This window comes from Neofelis nebulosa, chromosome 8, assembly GCF_028018385.1.
Source record: "Neofelis nebulosa isolate mNeoNeb1 chromosome 8, mNeoNeb1.pri, whole genome shotgun sequence".
Taxonomy (NCBI): domain Eukaryota; kingdom Metazoa; phylum Chordata; class Mammalia; order Carnivora; family Felidae; genus Neofelis; species Neofelis nebulosa.
This window is the reverse complement of record NC_080789.1, coordinates 124815496-124836776: the sequence shown is the minus strand read 5'-3', so window position 1 is coordinate 124836776 and position 21281 is coordinate 124815496. Positions and strand designations below refer to the sequence as shown.

The 21281-nt window shown below is 35.6% G+C and overlaps 1 protein-coding gene across 3 annotated transcripts in view; it reads left to right on the top strand.

Moving 5' to 3' along the window:
• The window catches only part of MALRD1 (MAM and LDL receptor class A domain containing 1), an 824069-nt gene that overhangs the window by 541335 nt on the left and 261453 nt on the right, over window positions 1–21281 (top strand). For all 3 annotated transcript variants that reach the window (XM_058681758.1, XM_058681759.1, XM_058681757.1), the window contains one exon: window positions 6475–6658. In XM_058681758.1, coding sequence (XP_058537741.1) covers window positions 6475–6658 — 184 coding nt within the window. The remainder of the gene's footprint in view (window positions 1–6474; window positions 6659–21281) is intronic.

The following is a 21281-nucleotide window of genomic DNA, read 5'->3' as shown; positions in this document are numbered from 1 at the left end:
GTTAGCCAACTTTTAATTTATGTGCGCTATTGTTTTGAGTTTGTCCTTTCACTGTGTATTGTATCTATTTTAGTTATTTTTTTATCTTCATTTTTTGTCTCACTTCTTTTCCAGGCAACCAGTCTAATATATACGCTTGGCTAAATGCATTTTATAATATGTGTCCTATTTTTTTTTAGTATGTCCTAACTTTCATTCTGTTTATTACTCTTTCCCCTTCAATCTGTACCTTAAAGATCCATCTTTGTTTGGGTATATGCATCCAGTTAATTATCTCCTACTGCTGCAAAACACTCTGTGAGGTGTACTCATCATATTTTACCAATTCACCCTGCCATTACCTGATTTCCACAGTCTGAGCATCTCCTTATATGTCATTTGATCTTTGAAGTTTCTTCTAATGTAAATTGTTTGTAAATATCTCTTAGATATTTTTTTTTCTGCTCTTTCATTTTTCCTATTGACCTTTTGGAGCTATTTTATGATTTAGTTTTCGTCTTTAACCTTTTTATATTTCTATTATCGTTCTTATGGTAAGTCTTACTGCTATTATTTCATTTCTCTTTAAGTTTTACATTTGATTTTTGTTTTTCGGATGGTTTTGGCCTTTGAGTTAAAAACACATACTTGTGTTTATTTACCCCCGTTAATTTCTTCCTCTTAACTAGATAAGCCCTTTATAATGCTCTCATGACAATGTTATCTCTGTCCTTTCCTTTCCTTTCTCTTATGCTCCTTTCCACTGTCACAAGAACTGAAAATGTTAGTAATTTCTATATTTTTGGCTCTGGAGTATTTGTGATGACTTTCTGTATTCTTTGGTCCCAACTTTTGTATTTTAAGACAACCCTTACTTTCTATATCTTTTGCGAGATTCCCTTGGATTTCCTTTCTTGTTTTAACATCTCCAGTATTTGTAATGTGTTTTTTTATGACCAATTTGAGTTCTTGTATATCTTATGGTAATTTTTTTATGCTTTCATATTTGACAGTTTGGCTGGATATAAAACTCAAGGTTCAAGATCATTTCATTCAGTTCCTGCAGTTATTAGTTTATTATCCTCCTGTATCCAAGGTTACTATGAAGAAGTCTGATTTCCATATAATTATTGACCTTTTATTTTCTGGAAACTTTTTGCATTTTCTTCTTTCATATCCTTAAATTTTATCATAAGCACATAAGTGCATTTGTCTTCCTTTTCTATCTTGTTTGGCATTTCATGACCTCTTTCAGTCTTCTCTCACTTCTGAAGTATTATCTGTATTATTTTTATATGTTTCCATTTCTCCTCTTATTTCTTAATCTTTATAGAACTCCTTTTATATATATAGGGGCCTTTCTATTTTTATCTTTAAAATACTCTTTAGATTTTTTAAAACAATTCCTACTCTTCATTTTGTTGCTGGCTTCTCTGAGTTTCAGAATTGAATCTTTCTACTCATTTATTAATTCTTCAGTTGTAACCATCTTGCTATTTTATACCTATTTGTTCTTTATGTACATATTATATTTTTCATATGCAATATTTCTAGTTACTTTTATTATTTCCAGTTTTATTTTATATTGCCATGTCTTCAGTTCTCTTCTTAGGTGTATGCATGAAGCCTTTTATTTTTATTTTTTTAATATATATTTTAAAGTCTTTACTTAAAATCTTGATAGTTCATATATAGTGTAATACTAGTTTCATGCATACAATATAGTGTACAATATAGTGATTGAACACTTCCATACAGTACCCAGTACTAAAACTCTGATTCCATCTGTTTTTAAAATTCTGCATTAGGTATTATATTGTTCAGCTTATCGTCGTCTTTTAATATTTATTTGGCCTCTCGGAGACTAGTAACTGTGGCCTATGAACTCACGCATCTATAGTGATGTGAGTTGCTGTCTCTGGTAATTTATGAAAAGGAAGAAGGCCAGTCATTTGCTGTATTCCACTCACCATTGTAAAACACGTCGCCATATGTCTAAATAAACATTATAATAAGTAGGTAACTTATTTATTAAAAAGACTAAAATTTTAGTAAGTGGCAGAGTCCTGAACAAGTCAAAAAATATATGATATCTCAGGGTAAAACAATTCAATATTTCGGTTATTCATTAAATTACTCTACGATTCATTTTGGGAGAATGAATATATGAGAAAAACAGAAGAAAAAAATTGAGGATGAAAATGTGACCTATTATAATGTAACTTTAAGACTTAATAGACTCAAGTGTAGACATTTTACCTCCCTTTATGTGTTTACTCTCTTGTATTCATAATGTTTATACCTTAACTCTTTCCTTTACATACATTAAGAACCATATTAGACAGTGTTTTAATTTTTACCCAACCATCAAAAATTATCTATCTATCTATCTATCTATCTATCTATCTATGTACTGTTTAAGAAAAAGCCTGAAATCAATACAGCTTTTATTATATCATTAAAATATCACAAATAAGTCTGAAAAATCATCTGGCATCTTACTGTTTCTATAGCTGGACAACTTAGATCTTACTCATCAAACTGAGGAATTGTTCCTTTTTTAGAAACATAGATACCGTCCAAAATTTTTCTGATATCCTTGTTTTTAACTGTTGTTGCTTGCTGAATCAAAGAAACTGAGCTTGATGTAAGTTCAATGTCATTTCCTTCAAGAATTAACTCATCTTTCTGGCCTTGAGATACAGAACAAGCAACATCTGCATTCATCCAAACCCTGTGGATAAGAAAATTTATTGCATTTACTCATTTTTGCTGTGTGTGTGTGTGTGTGTGTGTGTGTGTGTTTGTGTGTGTGTGTGTGTTTGTCCCTACTTGATAGTATAAGATTCATTCTTTTATCATTTCTTTTATGCTTAAAGAAATTCCTTTAGCCATTCATTTAAAGGATGTCTACTGGTGACAGATTTTTAGTTTTCCTTCATTTGAAAAAGTCTTGGGAAGAGGGGTCTTGGGGTCCCTGGGACCTGATGTGGGTGGAAGTCTAGGCTCTCTGCCTAGCCTTTGCTGTTGGGTTTGGGGATAGAGTATACATTTTCTATGATGTCTGGCTGTTACAGAACAGTCATTATCAAAATGTTTTCTTTCTTGCTCGATTTTCTTTTTCCTGGCCCTCTGCCTAGAGAGAGTAGTCTATGCCTGTTGGATTTTCATGTTGCCAGATTCACATACTCATTTGGCAATATATGAGACAAAAAAAAAAAAAAAAACTTAGGAAACTCACCATTTTATGATTCCTTGAGTCCTGAGGTTCCCAGGTAGTCTGTCTTCTCTCTACTTTTCAGAACTTTCTTATGTTTATATAAACTATATGTAATGTTCAGGGTTTGAATTGTTATTATTAGGAGAAGGGATATGGAAAACAGATCTGTTCAAATCTTTACAGAAAAAGAAAATATGGTAACTAAGTAAGTATGACATTGATGGAGCAATTGAGAGATTAGAGACTGATACAGAAACTCCAGAAACAGATTCCAAATATGAAAAAGATGTCAGCTGATAGAAAGTTGTTGATCCATGGGTTTTGAAAAAATGGCTAATATTTAGGGAAATTTTATATATTCACCTCAAACCTCTGAAACTAATATTCTAAATGGTATACCTTATTAATGTATATCTCAAAGGTACTCTATCATTTTAGTATTTCTTACTACTTTTCTTTTCATAGCACAAAAGGGAAATGCTGACATAAAATATGTGGTCAAATACATTGCCATAATAAATATGCAATATGTAAGATAAAGAGTCAATATGTGCAATACATGGAATATCAGTTCAAAGTTGAGTAAAAGGCTAAATAAGAAGAAGAGAGTATTCCTTTGATTTCTATAATTTGATCATTGTTGTATTAATGTCTGTTTTTACTATTATTAGCGTGGCCAATCATTTTTAATGTTTATTGCCTTGGGTTCTTGAATTGAACATCCTTATGAATGAATGTAAGAGATAAATCTTTGGCCAGTGGCAAAGTCATGAGTTGAAAGCCAGAGGTTTTTCATTTCTTAATTTAGAAACAATTAAAATAAGAATATTAACTAAATAAATAAAGCAACAATGTGTGTGGAACAAAAATTAAATTGATATTTAACTTCTTTTTTAAAAAAGTACTCTGGGGTACCTGGGTGGCTCATTCGGGTAAGCGTCCAATTTTGGCTCAGGTCATGATCTCACAGTTCGTGGGTTTGAGCCCCACGTCGGGCTCTGTGCTGACAGCTCAGAGCCTGGAGCCTGCTTCGGATTTTGTGTTTTTCTGTCTCTCTGCTCATCTCCCACTCATGATCTGTCTCTCAAAAATAAATGAACGTTAAAAATTTTTTAGAAAATATTCTGGTATATATTGATATATATCAGAAAATAAATATATTAAATAAATAAAATTTATATTTATATTGCCCTTTTATAGTAAGTTATTTTTATGACTCTCTCCTAATAGATCTTTACCTCCACAGGTTAGACTGTCTTTATTTTTCCACCTTTTTATTCCTGATATCTAACATTACAGTATGTGTGAACATCGAATGTTTGCTGAATAAATGAATAAATGGACATATAGGTCAATAAGTAAATCTCTATTTTACATTTTGATGAATAATTTTGATAATTATGTGGATAAGATTTGATATGTTATATTTAAAGTGAAATAATAGTAAATATATTAGCATGATATTCTCCAGTAACCTGCCATTAGATTGATCCATGGTTGGTTTTCAAAAGAATTCACCCTCATTTTCATTTCTTCCTACATAAAATGCTAATGGATATATTATTCAAATATCCTTTTTTATCAGAAGGTCAGTTGTAAGATTTAAGAAATGGTTTTTATGTTATTGATTAAAGTGATCACACAATCTTCTGTGATGGTATTTGTGGAAAACCCTTTGGGGGCTTGTCGTAGTTAATGAGTAGCGCTGGAAACTTCAGAAGTTGATTAATAGGAAATATTAGCAAAGTGAATTGAGTTTGTAAATTAAGACAGACTTTATCAATATCTATGGCTGTTATGTTGCTATGTGTCAGACAGTCCCCCTCTACTTTAATCTTTAATTTAACTAATCATTCCTTTGATTCCACATCACCAACACATCGTTGACATTCAAAGATTAACTTTTAAAAAGACTTCTCTTCTTTAGTCATCAAAAAAGATATGAAATTCCATTAATTAGGTGTGAATTTCCCGTCCCCTTCAAGGCAAAAGTTACATGAGTCTCTGGGTGTAAAGATTTGTCATCTTTTTGGGAAAAGATGTTCAAAGATCTATCTACACACCATTAGTTGTTTTTGCAAGGTTAATTTTGTATTAACTGATACGTGGTTCCACTTTCTCTGTAATTCAACTGAGGAGGAACTGCTTGATTGTGTCTCCCTCAGCAGAACAAGGTGTCAGCCATATTTATCAACATTAGTGCCCTAAAAGCACAAACCTATGAAAATATAAGTCCTTTGGATCTTCTTTTTGCAAATATTTCTCTTTTTCTTTAGCCTATATTAAAAAAAAACCTGTATATTATGTATTTCATAGCTGTTTGCTATGAATCTGTTGGAACAGCTTGCTTGATTTTCTGATTGCCATTCCCCTCAATACATCTTTCTGTTGAGATAGTAATTATTTGGGGGTAACCATAAACATAATCATATATGGACGGATGAATGGATGGATGGATGGATGGATGTGTGTGTCTGTGTATATATGTGTAATGCTATATATAGTAAATGTATAGTTTATTTATTTCTCTTTCTTTGCTATGTGTCCATCATCATGATTTATGAAAACATCTAATTCTCAGGAGGAGCTAGGCCCAGAATAGCAAAGAACAATGAAACCAACCTTAAACATTCAGAGGAGATACTTACATAATTTTTTCAGAAAATTTATTTTTCCTTTGCAAGTGAAAAATGTGGTCTAGAGATAGTTGTACTTGATGCTCACATAGCAATCATATTATAATAGATTTTTTAAGCCAAAATAACAAATAATAGTATTTTTGAAATCCTATGGATCTTAGAAATCATCACTTTGCCACCATGGCTCATTTCATAATTCCTTTGTCATATCATCAGGGATAATGATTTCTCCCACACATTCTTCCTTTCATCTCTTTTTTCTCTTTGCGCATGTAAGTTATTTCAGCTCTTTGAAGGGCGATGCAATCTAAATAATTACAGAATATGAATAGACGTTTAGGTGAGCATCCCAAGCTAAAATCCAGGGCTTCTGTAAAATGTTCAGATCCCATCAGATATCGAGAAGCTTGTGTGCATACAAGGAAGAGGCAGAATGGACTGAGTAGGATACTTTTAAATAATGGTGTCTCTGAAAACACCCAAACAGAGTTACCAGTACGTCTGCTAGGAAACACTATGGAAAGTGTCAGAGTTCCAGTGTCTGTTTTTCCACCAGTTTTCACTGATCAAATGCTTCCATTCTAAACGATTGGCTTTTTTTCTTCTTTTTCTCTGATGCAAACTTGTTCCCTTCAGACGGAGAAAGGACTGTCAAAAGTGTGGCAAGAAAGTGAGCGGAACTCCGGTGATCATTGGCAAAAGGCAGTCATCCTGCTAGGCAAGTTAAGGAATTTTGAAGTCATATTTCAAGGCATCAGAACAAGGGATCTGGGAGGAGGAGCCGCCATTGATGACATTGAATTTAAAAACTGCACGACTGGTGAGTTTCTGGAATTCGTTTCTTAAATTTTTTTTTCAACGTTTTTTATTTATTTTTGGGACAGAGAGAGACAGAGCATGAACGGGGGAGGGGCAGAGAGAGAGGGAGACACAGAATCGGAAGCAGGCTCCAGGCTCTGAGCCATCAGCCCAGAGCCCGACGCGGGGCTCGAACTCACGGACCGCGAGATCGTGACCTGGCTGAAGTCGGACGCTTAACCGACTGCGCCACCCAGGCGCCCCTGGAATTCGTTTCTATTTGGACCCACTTTCCTCGTCCAGCCATTTTATCTTCTCATTTATAAAATGTCCTGCTGTTTGTATATTTGGTGCATCCATAAAAATCAATTGAAAGAGTTAATCTCCTAATTGTCGAACTGACATGTTAAGAGCGGATTGCTTCCCCATTCCGCAACCGCCCAAGCTCTTGATTCCTTTCTTCCTTTCAGACCATCCACTTTCCATCATGTAGAAGTGTTCCCTGTTGCATTTATTTTTCAACACGATTTAAAGTGCATGCCTAATATTTACATATATTTATCCAAATTAATTTGAAGTGAACCAGTAAAAACTTGTCAGAGAGCTGTCACTTAGTGGATGCATGAGAAATGAATTCAACCAGGTGTAATTCAGGCAGATCTTGTGAGAGCAAGGCTTTGGATATTTAAAATGCTACTCTAGCAAGTGAACAGCAACTTGAAAAACTTGACTATCATTTATCACACTTCCAAATGTGAAGTATAACTATACTTAGATTTTCTTTACGGAACTACCCAGAAAATGTCAAAAATAATTATAAATTCCTTGCACAATTTCACAACTGGCAAAAAGTTCTTTCTGAGAAGGCACTATTCCATCTGATTTCCAAAATAGTGCCATGTAGTGCACCCCGCCAACAAATTCGACACTGATTCACTTCTAGGCGAGCTCCTGGGACTGAGAGCTAAACTTGAGTACTGTTTAATTTTATTATTGCTCTCACGTTAAAGTATCATGTCACCGAGGCAGGTCAAAAGTGTGATTCGGTATTTGGTGATGTTACAGTGGCTGCTCTTTTTATGAGCAGGGCTGTGTCAAAGATCCCAGGTGATCTAGGGAGCACAGAGCTCTGGGCATGCGCATCAAGAAGGGGATGGGATTTGGGCTCGGGGATGTTTGGAACAGGGTGCTGGACAACAGAGAATGAGGTTCTGAACATTTATTGTGAAAATGTATCTTAGAAGATATCTGCTTATTCTAGAAGAGTGTGCTTCCTCCACTCTTTGCCAGTCACCTTCCTAGTAATTTGCTAAATTTCTATTTTAGTTAGTTCTTGATCCTGGTAACTTCAAAAGAAATCTTCAATTCCCTTTTCTAAGATTTTAGAAAGAAAGAAGCTTTTATTAAACAGGAGAGATTCCTTTCCTCCCACGGGAGGCAGAATGGTTATTAGATGGGTTGATTCAGGACAGAAGAAATCTGAGAGTTATTATTCCAACTTTGCCAGTTTCATGAAGTCTGCACTATTTTTCCCCCTTTCTTGTAAAGTCCTATGAGATTTTACTTGATTATAATTAATTTTGTTCAACTCAATCTAATGCTGAGCTTACTGAGAAATATTTTAATATCTTATGTTTAGTGGTCAACTTCTTTTAGGTCTATAGTTCTTTCTATGTCATCAAAATAAAGAGGTCAGTGGTAACCAATTGTATTTAAATATGGTCAGTTGTATATCAAATATGTTTTAGGACAAAGTAGCCATTGCTTTATTGAAAACAATTAAAGCCCCATCTGCTACAGATAAGGAAGGCTTTCAAATTATGTTGTAGTTAAGATAGAAGAAAAAGGCACTATAGGAAAGTTTGAAAGAATATTTATGGAACTAAAAGATTATGATTATTTTGTCCACTTAGGTTTAAATTATTTTCCAGTAAAATATCAGTTACTCAGAATATGTTACCCTAAACTGCTCAACATTATCCCCAATTTAGAAGAGAATGGCATTTAACTAAACACCTAAAACTCAGGCACTATAGAAGAGCGGTTGAGAACTAGGAGACTTGAGTCAAACTATGTTTGGGATCAGCTTTGCCACTGACTAATTTGGGTGACTTTCTTTATTTTACTTTGCCTCTGTTTCCTTATCAATAAAATGTAGATGATAATGGTAGTAATTCCATCATAAATGTCTGCGAATGTTAAATACATTCGTATATGTGACGTGCTTGGAATAGTCCAGATACATAGTGAAACTTACATAGCACATTTTATAGTTACAGTTATGTCACCATTCGTATTGATCGTGCTATATTTTCAAATGGTGTTTTATTGTCCTGCACTAGGTAACAGACTTCAAATCATATGCAAACACGTTGCCATAAAAAGTCTATCATGGAATTGTTGCTATTTGCCATTTATTTTTTTTTTAATTTTTTTAAATTTTTTTTAACGTTTATTTTTATTTTTGAGACAGAGAGAGACAGAGCATGAACAGGGGAGGGGCAGAGAGAGAGGGAGACACAGAATCTGAAACAGGCTCCAGGCTCTGAGCGGTCAGCACAGAGCCCGATGCGGGGCTCGAACTCAGGGACCGTGAGATCGTGACCTGAGCCGAAGTCGGACGCTTAACCGACCGAGCCACCCAGGCGCCCCAGCTATTTGCCATTTAAAGTAAAGAACTTAAAACATGACGTCATATTTGTTTTCCTGCCACCTACTGCCACTAACAAAAGAGCATATATTATATGATACCATTTGGAGGGAATATCCATAACAGGCAGATGCGTAGAGGTAATTGCTTAGGGCTGAAGGAAAAAAGGGTGGGGAGTGACTGCTAATGAATATGGCCTTTTTTTGATAGGATGATGAAAATACATTTTTTTCCTTTTCTATGTTTATTATTTTTGAGACAGAGAGAAACAGAGAAACAGAGAGAGTGTGTGCGTCCAAGTGGGGGAGGGGCAGAGAGAGGAGGGGACAGAGGATCCAAAGCAGGCTCCACACTGACAGCAGCCAGTGCAGTGTGGGGCTCGAACTCATGAACCAAACTCATGACCTGAGCCAAAGTTGGACGTTCAACCAGCTGAGCCACCAGGCGCCCCAATATTCTATATTTTTATGGCAATGGTTGCACAACTTCATGAATATTCCAAAGCTATTAAATTGTAAACTTAATATAGGTGAACTTAATGGTATGTAAATTCTAAATTATAAATCAGTGAAGTTTTTAAAAAATATATAAAGCAGGAGAGTTACGGGGATATGGTGGTGGTGGTGGTCATCGTGGTGGCAGAGTAGTTTTGGGATTTTCCCAAGTTCGCACATCTAAACAGACCACCTAGTCAGTGAGTCACGGAAAATGTAGACAACAAAATTAAGTGAAAATGCGTCCCTACCAACCCAGTATATAAGCAAATAGGGACAAACCACCAACAACCACACGACTTGTGTTGTATTTATGTCTGTAAGGGAGAAGAGGAGAATCATCAAAGAGCCAGCAGCTATTCACTGGAAAATGCAGCCAGGTGGTTTGAGAATAACAGCTAGAACTGGAGAGTGTCACTCACTTATAGAATGAGTGGGCCCGAGGGCTCTGTGGTAGGTTCTGAGGGGTTGGAGCAGTTGACGCCATGAACTCTCAAACTGGAGCCACCATGAGTCTCTTCCATTCCAGCAGTTCACACTCAAAAACCAACCAAAGAAAACAGGAGCAGACACGGCACTGAGTAGGGAAAAATGAAGGGAAGAGAAGACCCACATCAAAGTAGGGAATGGGGACAAGCTAGAAAAATCTCAGAAAGCAAGGCACCATATGTTCTTATAGATTTATATAGCTTCTATAGACTTACAATCTTTTTCAGGGGTTTAGCAATAATCCTCTAACTTTGGCTGCGTTGTTACAGAGCTTCAGTTTTCTCGTTTGCAAAATGACAGGATCATGATAGACTATCTCTGAGATTTTCCTGGGACCATCTGACAACTCTAGAATCTATGCATATTTTTAAAGTTTCAGAATAATTGAGAACAAAGTTTAAAATTGATTAAAAGTGGGTGTGGAAGGAGTTAGAGAATATATATGGTATTTATATTTATATTTATATTTATATTTATATTTATATTTATAATTTATATTTATATCTGGTGGTTATCTACTTTACCTGCAAATAAAACTTTTTGAGCTTCATAGTTACTTTTTACTTTCCATTCAAAAACTTACAATTCAATTTATTAGATAATATTTAGTACATGGCCCACATAAAGCTCTATGTGTTATTTTTTATTTCTTTACATTCAGAATACATCATGGCACTATCTTCAATTTACTATCAAATCTATTGTGTTTTTCTAAAAAGAAAAATATGGCAAAAGCATAGGCCTAGTACTAGTCTTTGGTCCGTCCAGGGACACATCTCCTTTTTGGATAAGGTAACAAGGAAGCAAGTAGCTTATTCATAGAAAAACAAGTGACAGATTATGAACTTGATATCTCCTCTTTTTAAATTCAAGTTGATTTAAAATGGTATTTTTTAATCAAAGTCTTATAAAATGAAACTGCCATTCTATAGAAGAGAGAAGTAGGAATGAAATTTATATTGACGGGAAAGAAATAGTCCATTGTTGTAATTATAAAAGTGTCAATTCTCAATTTAAATAGTTACTCAGTTTTCAAGCGGAATATTACCTATTAAGTATAATCATTCAGCCAATACTTACAGAGTTTAGCATGAATACTAAGTAGCATTTATGTCAGCTCTTGGGAGCCTGTTCTTCAAGACCTCTAGGTGCAATCTAGGTTTCCCTCTTGCTATTTGCTTTGTGGTTTGGGGCAAATCACAGGATCTTCCTTTGTCTCATTGTTCTCAGCTCTAAAATCATAAAAATACTGCTTCCATCTCATAGACATCTCACAGAACTAGGTTGTTTACTTTATGCAAAGTGCTTTCAAGATTGCATGAGATACAGTAAACACCGAATATTTGTTAGCTGAAAGCATAAAGGAACAACAAGAGTAGAAGACTTGATAATTGTTTTAGGCAGAACAATTTTTGTATCATCGTTTAAGATCTGGTTCTGTTCTGTTCACATGTTCAGCAAACATTTATCGATTTCTAGGATTGCAGAAAACTCTGTGCAATGTACTATGAACATCTCCTCACAACAGGGCTGGAATGCATGTGTTATACAGTGTTTGGCTTTATTGATTTTCCATTTCTCCTCTCAGTGCCCCTTTCTTGACTGCGGGCATTTCCCTATATGCCCCCTGTGCCTTGTATTGCCTGGACTGCTCTGTGATTTGTCTCCAAGAAACTCATAAACCTCATACCTTAGGGTGGAAGCCAATAACAGTGTTAGATGTTGCCTTTTTCACTAAAATATCTAGAAGATTCAACTGAATGATGACCAGATTTTAGTTCAGGGAAAAGGAAGGAGTAATTTAGGGAATAGAAAATGCTTCCAGAAGTCAATAAAATCTTCTAAGTAGACAGTAGCACAGTAGCTACTCTGTCTTTCTCTAAACTCCTACAGAGCGAAACACATCATGCTCCCCAAATAATCCTCAATGTGAATGGAAGGAAATACCTTGGGAGTAAAGTAAGAGAAGCCAGCATCATTATAATTTTAGATGTCTAGTGAATTGTCTTCACAGAAACCTGAAAAGGCTTTCTTTTTTATTATAACCACTTTCACACCTTTCATTTTTTTCCCCTCAAAAACTGTATGTATGACTCCTAAGTGTCCTTTAAACAGTAATTGATCTGGAGTGAAAAATAGTGGCTTGATGATAATGATTTCAGTGCAGCATTACTCTGGATTCAAATTGAACTTGGGAGATCACAAAACAGTGATTGCTCTATATAAAGTTCACGAATACATAAATCTATAAACAGAAGCCTGTAGAGTTTGACTTCAAAACTTAACCTTCTTTACTTAGTTTAGATGAAAAGCTGTTGTATTTCTGTTCAACATATGAGTGCTGCAAGTGTTGCTTTTAGATCTCAAACAATTTTCTTTTAAAGTATATGTTTCCAGGAAGAAAAGCAAAAAAAAAAAAAAAAAAAGAAAGAAAGCCATGATGGCAATGAGTAAAAAAATAATAATAATTAAACACCTCACCCTAATGAAATATGTAAAAGTCACCCATTTTTAATAACTAATGGATAGATAATTTGGAGCACCATAGAACATAAGGATGGATGGACGGACGGCTGGATTGATGGGCAGACAGGTTGATTAATAGAAACCATTTACTCAAATCTTGGTATATGTGTGAAAATTCAGATCAGAGCGAGTTTCTGCTTCATTGAGTTACATTCTGGTGGCAGTTGTGGATAATAAAGAAAGTAATATGTAATATTGTGTCATGTGATTATAGATGCTATGAATAATACAGGGAGAAAGTGAGGGAGAATTATTACCCTGACTAGAATGGTAAGAAACAGTCTCTTTGGCGGTAACAGTAGAACAAGGTCTTAAATGAAATAAGAGGTGACCGTGCAAACATCTCAGTGAAGCATTCCTCAGCCTCAGCACCTGCCAGGCAATTTTACTAGGAGAAAAGCACATTGCTGGAGCAGAAGGAAAAAAGCGTAGGGGGATAGCAGTGGGTCTCAGCGTTCAGAAATTTGTCATCAGAAATGCCTGCTCTGTACTGGGGATCTTCTTACAGTACGGGAGTTAAGCAAGCAGGCTGGAGTGGGTCTCCCTAGGGTTAAGTTCTGTCTCTGCCATTTACTGGCCTTGTGACCTTAAATAAATGCTTATCAATTCTGTGCCTCAGTTTCTCTATGGCAATAAAAATGAGACCTACTTTATAGGGTAATTGTGAGGATTTAACAAATTAATATGTGCCAAGAGCTTTGAGGAGAAACTCTGTATGTTGACTAGTCAATAAATGCTAAGCATATGATTATCGTCATAATCATCATCGTTGTATTTAGCTTAATTTTCAGTAAAATGCCAGAAAATTGAGGTCCCCAGAGGTTGTAATAACTAATACCAGACAGGTAGATTTCCTTACTGATGCTTAACAGCATAGGACCTTAGCTATAGTGAGCCACAACAGCATGGAATATTACTAAAATCACGATAAATGCCTTAGGGGTAAAAGCAGTCACCCCGGACCTGTCATATCTACCTTCTCTATAATTTCAAATGCTCTTAAAATATCATATCAAGCATATCAGCTGATAGGAGTGTTTCAGTAATACTAATTTAAGTATCTTAAAACATTGTAAAACCTGTTTTTAAAGTTTTTAATATTCAACAAATTCTTATTGTTACGGACTTATTTTATTTTGGATTAAAAAAATCGATAAGGAGGGGGAGGGAAAAGAAAGTAAACCTGATGTACAAATGTTACAGAAACTAAACCAGTTCCAGTTCAAGGCAGTTCTTTCTTTATCTGATTATATCTGCCTATTTTTATTCTAGGTTTCCTTATAACTGCATCATATCTTCTGTGTCTAAGGCTAAAATTTTCTGCCAAGATTTGACATAAATTTATTAAATATACTCTTTTGGTGGGGAGAGCGGTGGGATGCTAATCCTATTCTCTTTTTTGAGCTTTTACTTTAAGTCTAATTAATATACAGTGTTATGTTAATTTCAGGTGGGCAACATAATGATTCACCCATCTGCCTCCCTACTTCCCCTCTGGCAATTTGTTCTCTGTATTTAAAAGCCTGTGTTTTGTTTTGTTTGTTTCTTCTGTTTCTTTGTTCATTTGTTTTATAAATACCACATATGAGTGAAATCATATGGTATTGGTCTTTCTCTGACTGACTTATTTTACTTAGCATCATACTTTCTAGGTCCATCCATGTGGATGCAAATGGCAAGATTTCATTCTCTTTTTATGACTAATATTCCAGCACGTGCGTGTGTGTGTGTGTGTGTGTGTGTGTGTGTATGTGTGTGTGTGTCTTCGTGTGTGTATACCACATCTTCTTCATCCATTGATCTATAGATGACTTGGGCTGCTTCCATATCTTGGTTATTATAAATAATAAACAATAAACATAATGGTGCATATATATTTTTTTCAAATTAGTGTTTTCATTTCCTCTTGGCAAATACTCCAAATTTGTTAAATATACTCTTTATATCAGCACAGATAATATCTTTAAACCTGGTACTTCAAATTAAACTTTACCTATTAGCTAAGTAAAATGCCCATAGTTTCTTAAATGGAAAAATTAGCTTTATTTAAAGTAAATACTTCACATTCCTGCAAATATCTTTTATTAAAAACAAAAAGTGTGGGGGTGCCGGGTGGCTCAGGTCATGAGTTCACGGTTCAGGAGTTCGAGCCCCGCTTCAGGCTCTGAGCTGACAGTGCAGAGTCTGCTTGGGATTTTTTCTCTCTCCCTCTCTCTCTCTGCACCTCCTGTTCTCTCTCTGTCTCTCTCTGTCTCTCTCTCTCTCTCTGTCTCTCTCTCTCTCTCTCTCAAAAGAAATAAACTTTAAAAAAGTGTGAAGGGCAAATTTTAAGATATTTTGTCATAGTTTATATGCTTCCAACTTAAATTATCAGTATTAGTAACATGGACATATATAAATGTGTATTTTATTTAATATATGCCATAAAATGTAAAAACTCATCATTTTGACTCTGCAGTCAAATAAAGGTAACTGATTTTTATGGACTCAAAAATTTTGATTCTTCATCAATACGGAAAAGTGATATCAATTTGCTGACTTATAAACAAAGACTACAGATTTTTTAAGCCTATCATTGTTTGTTGTGGAGATTATTTACTGTTTGCAAAATATCCATTTCTTCCCATGTTTCCCAGACCCTTCTGGGTAAGTGGATTAATGTGAAAAGATGTGGCCAATGTGCTCTCAGTAAGTGACATGTCAATTTCCAGGCAGAGGCGTTTACAAGCTGGTGGACAACCCTCAGGGTCTCCCTCCTAATGCTGTGGTAGAGGAGGCCTTATTTTCCAGATGTTTTGTCTCCATCTGCCTGGTCCCAGGAGAAAGTCTCTCTCACACTTTTTTTTTCAGATACGTATACTAAGTGACCCTCTAAAAATGGTGTTTCTGATATTGGGGGGTTATTTTTTTTTGTGTCCTATAATCTACTTAGTCTTACCTAACATGCCATGTGATTTCCTGTATTCCAGAAGGGAATACTTCTATAGCTAGAGCTATCATAGAATTCTACTGTACATATGCAGGGTTGTATTTGACATTGGGTTGTCCAACATTGTAACCTTGGGAGCAGATACGTTTCTGTCTTTGAGGTTACATCCTGAGGATTGTGGTGGCTTGAGTAATGAGCAAAAAGAAATCACAACCAAGCTATCAATCCTTTGCAGATTTTCTCAAGCTGAAGATGTAAAAAAGAAGGATACTTACCTTTCCAATTCTAATAAGCTAAATATTTTAAGAAAGAACTTTCAGCAACCCTGGCTCTAGACTTGTTAGGGAAAGTAGTCAGGAGGAAAAAAGTTGACACTAAGCCAAATTCAGAAGCAAGAGGTGGAGAGTCTTTGTGGAACCAACCCCCTGCTCCCAGTCATTGCCGGCTACGGCCCTCATTTTGTTTTATTGCTTGAATTGATTTGAGAAGGCCTCAGGAGAGACGCTTCATTGTCACAGTCAACCACCAACATAGTTCTTCAATAAGCTTTAGAACTGATTTATTTGCTTCTTGTAAAATCAGGGCATAGATTCTTGTTCTTGGTCCCATGCCCATATTTTTAAACACCGAACTATGCAATTGAGTTTATTATATTTTTAATCAGCTATTTTAAATTAAAAAAAAATCAAGACATGGATAGATCCAGTTACTTCAATATTATATTGAAATCATTTATTACATACCTAGAAAATAATCAGATATTTAACTTTTAGTATGACTGATAAGATTAGTGTTCCATTGTCAAAAAGGTCCATATTTAAAGCTGTGATTATAATCATATCACAGCAATAAACTAAATACTATAATTGATGTGATTATACTTGATTATGATCCAGGCACAATGATATAACTTGATTCATTCATAATATTAAGGAAAAATAATTATTTGAGCATACATTTCAGTATGGTTGAAATATCCTTTGAAATACCCCTATTAAGGCCACTATAAATCTGAAAACTAACATTATACTTGGTTCATGTAGTTTCTAATTAGAATCTGTTTTAATTACAATGAACATTTCCACATTTAGTATCTTGGCCAGTAAGACCATTGCATAGAGTATTTATGATGATATGGCACTTCAATTTTTACTGAACTATATTTTAACAATGATTTTCTATTCAAAATTAATATTCATATCAATAAGACGTCCATTTTAAATTAATGATAAATCTTTTTTAATTTTTATATTACTCAGTTGAATGGTATGTTCTTTAGTTTTGAAACATTATTACAAATATATATACAAGCTACAGGTGTACTTTAAATAAATAGAGGTAGAACTCAAGAAACTTAATTGGATCAAACATAAAGAACTAGGTTTTAATAAAATTTGTATGTATATATTAAGCCAAGGCTAGAAACGAAATTTCTTGTCGTTTGATGGAACACATATACACAGAGGCATATATGAGTTTCTGAAAAACCTCATATTTTGAATAATCACATGAGAAAAAGGACTTATGGGAAAATAGGATTGGGGCAAGCCACTATAAGCATAGGTAACTGAGTTGTAGACTGCTAATATAAACAATAACCACCATAATAAAAATATTAGCACAGTATAAAGCATTTTAAGATTATAATAGAGGAACTTTTCAGTAAATGTATTACTTTACCTAAAAAGGGGGTTGAGTTGGCAAGCAAGAAATCGTGATGGAAGGGTGGTATAAAAAAAGCTTAAGGGGTGTCTAGGTGGCTCAGTTGGTTAAGCATAAGACTCTTAGTTTCGGCTCAGGTCATGGTTTCACAGTTCATTTCGTGACATCAAGCTCCATGTTGGGCTGTGCACTGACAGCATGGAGCCTGCTTGGGATTCTCTCTCTCGGCCCCTCCCCACTCATGCACACTCACTCTTGGCTGTCTCCCTCAGAATAAATAAATAAACTTAAACATTAAGACCATTTAATTTTAGAGACAAGGAAAAAGTGCCCAAAGACTGGGAAAACTATGCAATACATAAGTACTTCCAAAAGAGAGCATGTGGAGAATGAGTGGACTAGGTAAAGAACTTTCTGAACAGCCTGTATCTTTTCTTGGCTCTCTGGCTCAGCTGTGTTGCTATACCTCCTTGGTGGCAAAGACATTAGTGAAGAAAATCATGTAGGAATCAACACTACTTCTGTGTTGTATTGGCCCAATTCCCTCACTGGCCACTTGCATACAATCTCCATTGTTCTACGGAAACATGCATTGCATATGTAAAAATGGAGACAGTAAAAGGAAACTGATACATACTGGACACCTAGTGGGTGCCAAGGTCAAACCAGACCCCTGCACATACATAGTTTCTTTTAAGAAAGGAATAAAGATGTTTAATACAGAATGGGTTCTTGAAGGATTTGAGCAAAATAAGTCACACCAATTGTCTGGAGAGTTGCCTCAGCGGATTTGGGAAATACAAAGTTTTAAATTGTTGATTCAAAGGTCAGGAAAGAGCTCAGCAAAAGAAGCCAAGTGTGGTTTGGATTTCTTTCCACTAGTTTGCTTTTTGGTCTTTTGGTCTTTATACATTCTCATGATAATTTCTGGGAAGTCTCTAGGTTAATTAGGTCTAGTTTAATTGCCAATAGTATTAAACACAAAGGGAGTTTATTTAAGGATAGCAAGAATCTGAGGAAACCCAAGATCAGGAACACAGTCCAGCTTCAGGAACATTCTAAAACCAAGATTGAGGAGGGATCTTGAGTTGTGCTTTTTCTGGGCCTCTTGTCTCTTAACTGCATCTCTCTGTACATCTGTTTCACTGCCCTCACTCTGTGGAACCAGCTTTCTCTGCTTCACCATGCATAGGCAGAACACACGACTACACCTGTTAATTGTTGCAGAAACCCATTAGTTATATTTCTAAGTTCTCTGTTGGGGGATTCTGATTGACTGAGCTTGTGTCAAATGACCATCATCAGACATATGGTATACATAAGCCTACTGGGACCCCAGCCTGGTGACCATTTGGATGAGAGGGAATCATCACATGAAGGGAATGAGGTAAACAATAAACAAGTCCATGGGGAACACATTGACAATGTATTCTTAGAATGTTCACGCAACAAATCACTCAAGCAACAAATATTAACATAATACTTCCCACAGACAAGTGTTGAAGTATAGTACACAGATGAATACATTATTCATTATCAACTTAGAGTATGCAGTAGGAACAGAGAAGGGGGGAAGGGTCTATGGACAATTGTGGGGAAGATGACAGTTCAGGATAGGCACTTTTAGCTCTAGTCTTTATGTGTACCTTTCAGCTGGCAGGGAAGAAAAAAAAGGTGGAGAAAGAGGCAAAGAGCATATACCAAGCGTAATTTAAAAGACGGGGCACCTGGTGTCTCAGTAAGTTGAGCATCTGACTCTTGGTTTCAGCTCAGATCATGATTTCATGGTTCATGGGTTCAAGCCCTGTGTCACTCTGCCCTGACAGTGCTGAGCCTGCTTGGGATCTCTCTCTGCCCTTCCCCCACCCATGCTCCCCACCTCTCTGTCTCCCTCCCTCTCTCTCAAAATAAATAAAATAACCAAATAAACTTTAAAAAATTTTTTAAAGTTTTCCTTATAAACATTGCATATCAATTTAACTTATAACTAATTAGCCAAAAGTCTGTCGCATGTTCAAACCATGAGGAAATCCAAGGCATGTGTTTATTTAAAACTAAGGAAGAAGAAGGGAGTGAGTATTTGTTTAGAGACCTAATAGCCTACCAGAAGTTCCTACTAGGCAATTTCTCAGCCTAAGAGCATACAGAATTATGACTTTAAAGGTATATTGTCAAACCCTTCTTCACAACATCCTGTTCTTTGTTGTTTCTCCATATGCTCTCTGCTAAGGGTGACTACTGCTTAGTTCTCAGAATTTGGGTGTCTCCCCATAAGTCATGCCCTTAAACCTTTCTTAAATCCCCCTGTCTTCCCTCAAGATTGTTTTCCTTTTTCGTAATTTCTAGACCAGGAAATATTTTCTAATTTAGTAAGTGAATTGATAGAGTGTTTTAATTTACATACACAATTAATAATGAGGTTAAATCTTTTTTTTTAACCAATATGCTCATTATTGGTCATTCATATTTCTTTTGAGAATTGCCCATTCAAAAAAAGACAGTCTGTTTAGCAAATCGTGCTGGGAAAGTTGGACAGCAACATGCAGAAGAATGAAACTAGACCACTTTCTTACACCACACACAAAAATAAACTCAAAATGGATGAAAGACCTAAATGTGAGATAGGAAAGCATCAAAACCCTAGAGGAGAAAGCAGACAACAACTTCTTTGAGCTCAGCCTCAGCAATATCTTACTCAACACATCTCCAAAGGCAAGGGAATTAAAAGCAAAAATGAACTATTGCAACCTCATCGAGATAAAAAAGCTTCTGCACTGCAAAGGAAACAATCAACAGAATTAAAAGGCAACGACGGTATGGAGAAGATATTTACAAATGACATATCAGATAAAGGATTAGTATCCAAAATCTATGAAGAACTTACCAAACTCAACACCCGAAAAACAAATAATCCAGTGAAGAAATGGGCAGAAGACGTGAATAGACACTTGCCAAAGAAGACATCCAGACGGCCAATAGACACATGAAAAGATGCTCAACGTCACTCATCATGAAGGAAATACAAATCAAAAGCATACTGAGATACCACCTCACACTGGTCAGAGTGGCTAAAGTGAACAAATGAGGAAACTACAGACGCTGGCGAGGATGTGGAGAAATGGGAACCCTCTTGCACTGTTGGTGGGAATGCAAACTGGTATAGCCACTTTGGAAAAGAGTACGGAGGTTCCTTAAAAAATTAAAAATAGAACTACCCTGTGACTCAGCAATAGAATTACTAGGAATTTACCCAAGGGATACAGGAATGCTGTTGCATCGGGGCACTTGTACCCCAATGTTTATAGCACTGCTTTCAACAATAGCTAAATTATGGAAAGAGCCTAAATGTCCATCAACTGATGAATGGATAAAGAGGATGCGGTTTATATATACAATTTATACTACTTGGCAATGAGAAAGAATGAAATCATGCCATTTGCAGCAATGTGGATGGAACCGGAAGGTATTATGCTGAGTGAAATAAGTCATGCAGAGAAGGACAGATATCATATGTTTTCACTCATATGTGGGTCTTGAGAAACTTAACAGAAGACCATGGGGGAAGGGAAGGGGGAAAAATAGTTACAAACAGAGAGGGAGGGAGGCAAACCACAAGAGACTCTTAAATACAGAGAAAAAACAGGGTGGATGGGGGAGTGGGGGAGAGGGGAAAATGGGTGATGGACAATGAGGAGAGCATTTGTTGGGATGAGCACTGGGTGTTGTATGTAAGCCAATTTGACACTAAATTATATTTTAAAAAATCTACAAAAAATAAATAAACCACTCTATTGGGGTATGATTGACATAAAAAAATAAAATCAGAAAAAAAAAAAGAGAGAAAGAGAGAGAGAATTGCCCATTCATTTCCTTGCCAAAGATTTCTATTTAGTTG